The 6,075-nt window shown below is 49.5% G+C and overlaps 1 protein-coding gene across 1 annotated transcript; it reads left to right on the top strand.

The window, feature by feature from the left end:
- Window positions 1-1,016: 1,016 nt before the first annotated feature.
- On the top strand, window positions 1,017-2,972 carry LOC117851883 (berberine bridge enzyme-like Cyn d 4). Its single transcript, XM_034733792.2, has one exon. It carries the CDS (start codon window positions 1,188-1,190, stop codon window positions 2,814-2,816), a length of 1,629 nt encoding a protein of 542 aa, XP_034589683.1. The 5' UTR covers window positions 1,017-1,187; the 3' UTR covers window positions 2,817-2,972.
- The last annotated feature ends 3,103 nt before the right edge of the window (window positions 2,973-6,075 follow it).

Below are 6,075 nucleotides of genomic sequence, written 5' to 3'. Positions count from 1 at the left end.
ATGCTTTATTTATAATTTTGAACGGAGGTAGCAACCAGAAAACAAAAACATTGCAACTTTTTCCCAGTTTTTAGAGTAAATGGCCTATTTATATGATATATATGCCTTATAGTTTGGTAAGAAGACATGAAATGGCTACTTTATCTAGAATTTTAATTTGAATCATGTCTTTGGAATTGAGGAGCTTTCTACTTCGAGATTCACTCCACATCAATCGATTGAAATCTTGCTTATCCATCAATCACCAAAATCTCTACAAGAAAAATGAATGAAAATTAGAATTTGGGGTTAGGGTTTGGGGAATTTGGGGCTAGAGGTTGCCTGTGGCTTGCAGGCCTAGAGGGAGCTCTGGGAGGCTCGCCGGCCGGCGGTGGAGGCGGGAGAGACGGCGGGGGAGCGGAGGAGGGAGCGAGGGCGCCACTGGAGTCGGGCGGTGGAGGAACCCTGGTGGGCAGCGGGGGTGTCTGACCCCGATGGGTTAGCATTGGGAAGTGGAGGACGGTGACGGCGGAGGCCGCCGAAGCGAGGGGAGGTGCTGGCGGCGGGGGCGGCGTACCTGGCGTCAAGCTCAGGAGTCGGGAGTTCATAAAGTGTCGCGCCAGCGCGTGGAAGATGAAAGAAGGAAGAAAGAGAAAGGAGAGAGAGATAGGGATCGGATGGACTGTTGGATCTAGATCCAATGGTTGTAGGCGTTGATCGATAGAAAAACGAAATATCAACCGGTTGTACTTTAGCAGGTTATATAATTACCGGCTTCATGTATTTTTGCTTGTTTTAGTTGCGCCATGTTTGCGAATTTGTTAGGCGATGGATAAAGGGAAACAAAGAGGACGCGACTATTTGTCCCTTGTCTCTTTCCCAGGACAAAGGGAGTAACGAACCAAAGATCCATTTGTCGCATCAGGTTTAAGAAACAACAATCTCGTGTTCTCCGTTAGACTTGGTGTCGTGGGCAGCTCTCAGGCCAAGACACAAATGCAAGCTGCGGACCTGCCAAATTAAATTGCTGGATCAATGCAGTCATGCGCGTCACTTTCCTCTGTGCAAATGGTGCTAGCACTATCAACGTTCTCCTGCTGTTTCCTGCTTGGTGCGATCAGTTCACCAGCTGCTTGTTTCCATTGCCAACTTGCTTTTAAGCAACCATCGGCGAACCTGGCTCATCTCAACACGATCCAAACAAGAAGATGGCCATCGTCCGGAGCTTTGCACTGCCACTCCTCGCCGCTTTCTTCTCCATCCAGCACCATGTGGTGGCCTCGGTTACACCGGCAGCCGCCACGGCTGCTCCGTCCCCTGATACCGCGTCCTTCCTCCGCTGCCTCGCCGTCGATATCCCTCCGCAAGTCGTCTACACGAACGCGTCCCCGTCGTACACCTCCGTCCTCGAATCCTCCATCAAGAACCTGCTGTTCGTGACGCCGTCGACCCCGACGCCGGTTGCCATCATCGCGGCGGCCGACGCCTCGCACGTCCAGTCCGCCGTGCGCTGCGGCGCGCGCCACGGCGTCCGCGTGCGGCCGCGCAGCGGAGGGCACGACTACGAGGGCCTGTCCTACCGCTCCCTGAGCGCGGTGCGCCCCTTCGCCGTCGTCGACCTGGCCGCGCTCCGCGCCGTCCGCGTCGACGCCGGGCGCCGCACGGCGTGGGTCGGCTCCGGCGCGACGCTCGGCGAGCTCTACTACGCGATCGCCAACCGCAGCGCGCGCCTCGGGTTCCCCGGCGGCCTGGGCCCGACGGTGGGCGTCGGCGGCCACCTCAGCGGCGGCGGCTTCGGGCTGCTGCTGCGGAAGCACGGCCTCGCCGCGGACCACGTCCTCGACGCCGTCGTCGTCGACGCCACGGGTACCCTCCTGGACAGGGCCACCATGGGGGAGGACCTCTTCTGGGCCATCCGCGGCGGCGGTGGCGGGAGCTTCGGCGTCGTCCTGTCCTGGAAGCTACGACTAGTGATCGTGCCGGCGACCGTCACGGTGTTCACCGTCCACCGGCCACGGAACCAGTCCGCGACCTCCCTCCTCACCAAGTGGCAACGCGTGGCACCCACCCTGCCCCCCGACGTCTTCCTCCGCGTCGTCCTCCAGATCCAGGACGCGCAGTTCGAGTCCCTCTACCTCGGCACGCGCGCCGGCCTCGTCGCGACGATGACCCGGTGGTTCCCGGAGCTCGGCGTGAAGCCTGAGGACTGCATCGAGATGACGTGGATCGAGTCGGTCCTCTACTTCGCGTTCTACGGCACGGGGAAGCCGGCGGAGCTGCTCCTGGACCGGGGCACCAAGCCGGAGCGTTACTTCAAGGCCAAGTCAGACTACGTGACCAACCCGATCCCGAGCCACGTGTGGGACAGGACGTGGAGCTGGCTCCTCAGGGACGGCGCCGGGCTGCTCATCCTGGACCCCTACGGCGGCCGGATGGGCGACGTGTCGCCGTCGGCGACGCCGTTCCCGCACCGGCGGGAGCTCTACAACCTCCAGTACTACGGGTTCTGGTTCAAGAACGGGACGGAGGAGGCGGAGAAGCATGTGGGATGGATCAGGGGGCTGCACCGGGAGATGGAGCCGTACGTGAGCAAGAACCCCAGGGGCGCCTATGTGAACTACAGGGACCTGGACCTCGGCGTGAACGACGACGGCGACGGCGGCGATGGCGTGACTGGCTATGAGAAGGCGAGGGTTTGGGGGGAGGCGTACTTTAAGGGAAATTTTGAAAGGCTTGCCGCGGTGAAGGCGAAGGTGGATCCCCATGACTTCTTCAGGAACGAGCAGAGCATTCTGCCTCTTCCGTCGTCCCGGAAAGGATTGTCGATTGTCACATAGGTCGAAAGCCGATTTGTTGCACAGACGTGGCATAGAGGACTCATGAAACTTTTTTGATAATAGAACAATTGAAGATTGAGTCCATTTTACTTAAAAAAGCACATGTACCTTTGCTATTTTCAAATTAAAATTTAACATCTAACTACTTTTGAAGCATATTTGAATTTTTATGGTACTAAAAGACTTTTCAAAAATTATGGAAAATAACTAATATTCCTTACATGAGATGCAACCATTTATAAAATTATTTTCTATCATAAGTTACATAGAGAATTACAAAGTTCTTTTAAATTGTCCCAAATTTACGGTTCTTCATAATTCTCTATGTAAGTTTTGCTTGGAAATAATTTAATAAGTTCCAACATCTGATGTGAGAAATATTAGTTATTTTCTTACAATTTTTAAAAGTGTTTTGGTGACATAAAAATTCAGATAATTTATAAAGGTAGCCTAAGTTGGTGAATTTCAATTTTAAAACCGTAAAGGTATATTTGTCCTTTCAATAAATATGGTTTCATATTCATTTGGTGTATCACTACAAAAAATTTCATGATTTTTGGAGCTGATTTGGAGATCGTTTCACCAAGAGCTGAGCAAAATAGGCCCAGCCTGAGCCCGACGAACTAAGCCCGGCCCGATGCTCATTTAAGGTCGGGCGTGGCGCTAATTTTCGCTGCCCGGAAAAATGGGCAGGCCCGAGCTCAGCCCAAATAATAAAATGAATTAAATTTATACTAGAAAATTATGTGCGGCCCAGCCCGAGTCCGAGCCCGGATCGAATTGGGCCCGATTTTGTTGATCCGGTGGAGTTAATGGGCGGGCTTGGGCGGAGATTTTGGGCTAACAAGAAACTGGACTTTTTGCTAGCCCGACCCGAGGTTTGCTCAGGTCTAGTTTCACCTGATTTAACTAAGATAAGTGACGGAAATGTCAAATAAGGAATGAAAGTTAGAATATGGTGTCATATTAGAAAGAAAAAACTTTTCACGATCAAGAAAGGAATTAACTTATCTTTTAGTGCCAAATAAGAAATTTCCTCAAATTTTTTTCTACAGGTATGCGATGCACAACAAACTGACTGAGCCAGACATGCGGCACATAAACAGTATGTTTCATGAACGAGCCGAGACTTCTACCGCATCCCTCCTCGTAGGTCTCCAAAAGTATCTAAAAATTATAGCCAACAAAACTAATTTTGGAACCTTGCTAAAAATACACGTATGATCCAACAGTTTCCAAAAGGTTTGTTGAAAGGTATTGAAGTGCTGCCACATTATCAATTTAATAATAACAACTGAAAAATGACATCTTGTTTAACTGCCACATCATTAATTTAAGAAAAAAACATTAAGATTTGGATTCTTATTCCCCTAAAACTTTAGTCAACTATTTGAACATCTACCTAAAAAAAATTTGGATATCTAATGACTTCAAAAAAAAATCAAATGCATCGTCAAAACCTATAAATTTTATATAAAGTTTGTATGAATTTGAGTCCGCATATGAAAAACCTATGAATTTCCAGTAAGTAGAAACTTCAAATTACACACGTGAGAAAGTACTTGTGTCGACTCGTCACTAAAGCTGACAAACAATGCTTGCTATCTGTGCCAAATGGTGATAAGAGTCTATATAGATACATATTATCCGTACCATCTCATAATAAGATTAAGAGCTACCACGGATAGTCTTCAAGGTAAAGCTACTTGCTATCATGAGGCGGCATTGATGCTTTATCAGCACACAAGGGCGGATCCAGGGGCTCGAGCTTGAGGAGGGGGGCTGCTGCCCAAGTCCAGTCCATGTAACCTTGTAACCAGGGGGCAGCGGCTCCAACCCTTCGCGGCGCTCTGCGGTAGTGAAACAAGGGTGGCCTGGTGCAGTGGCGCCCATCACTGCTCGGCGTGGCAGCCTCTCCGGCAGCGGCATCCTGCATCGCATCTACATCTACCAGATCGCCCGTGCCTCCTCCCTCGGATTCTTTTTTCGGGCTCTAATGTTTTAGAACCTGCTAGTTGGGGCATATAGACTACACTGGAAACCCATGAAAAAAACAAATGGTAAATGGCTACATCGGCCTATTTGGTCAGGCTCCGGCTCCTCCAAAAATAGCTCTGGCTCTAGCTCTATAGTGAAGCGGCTTGTTTGATGGAGTTGAAAGTATTTTGAAAAATATTTGAAAAAACAGTTTCTTATTTTTTTTACGAATGCATCAAAGATGTCTAATGTCCAATGCACCCTTGCATATTTCATAATGTTATCATATGAGATGAAAATATAATTGTAGATTAAAATCAATTTCTCTCCTTCTTTTTCTTCCTTCCTTTTTCTTTTCCTCTTTCGTTTTCTTTTTCCTTTTTACCCCCTCCCTTCCTTTTTTTCACTACCTTTTCTCTTTTTTTTTTCACCGTACCTCTTTCTTCTCATCCAGACGCCGCAACACTTTTCTCGGTCGTCTTCTATGGCTCTGTCTCATCTCTTTCCTCATCGCCGTGTCGCTCCATTCCCAGCACTGCTCCTGTCTCCCGCCAAGCCGCGTCGCGAAGCTCCGGCCCCGCTGCGCTGATGCTGCTCTTCCATCGCTCCCCAGGCCTGCCGCAGCACCGCCCTGCTCCCTTGACGCGCTAGCCGCGCTGCGCACTCTTTTGCTGCTCTAGTCCACCGCTCTGTTCCGTCGTTGGGGCTTCCGCGGTCAGGTATGGCGTTTCCCGGGCAACGACACTGACGCCTATAGGTTAGTCACCCTGCACCGCACGAAATGGCATCTCGAGTGTAATTTCCTTGAAGTTAAGGAGCACATCCTAACGGGGCAGTTGTAAAAGGGAGGAGGAGCCGGGGAAGCTAGTTTTTTTTCTCCGTGGATGCAGTACAAAAATGGCTCCAGCTCCCCGGTGCTTCAGTGGAGATGCCCTTTCCGTTTACCTGGAGAAGCCGGTGGAGGAGCCGTTCCGAAGCCCTGCATTTTCTAAGTGATTTTCTTCTAATTGAATATATATCCACTTGGTAACACTTTATTGAGTTTCAAAAGTTCAGAAACATAACTTTTTTGCTCAAAAGCATCATTTAGTTTTATTCCCATATGTATATCATTATTTGGCACAATTAATACTCAGCTAATTGATTTTTTGCTTTTCAGTATAGTATGGTCGCCAATTTACAAGCTGATATAAACTTGTATCATGTTACTATTAGCATAAGTACACATTTTTTAACGCCAAAGCTTGGGCTTGGTGGTAAGCCAAAGATTCCATTACTGCGC

Source organism: Setaria viridis, chromosome 4 (assembly GCF_005286985.2).
Source record: "Setaria viridis chromosome 4, Setaria_viridis_v4.0, whole genome shotgun sequence".
NCBI classification, from domain to species: domain Eukaryota; kingdom Viridiplantae; phylum Streptophyta; class Magnoliopsida; order Poales; family Poaceae; genus Setaria; species Setaria viridis.
Note: the sequence above shows the minus strand (reverse complement) of the source record. Positions and strands in the feature narration are given on the sequence as shown.

Coding starts and splice junctions, on each gene's coding strand:
- LOC117851883 (XM_034733792.2), top strand. CDS start 1,188: ATGGCCATCGTCCGGAGCTTTGCACTGCCACTCCTCGCCGCTTTCTTC.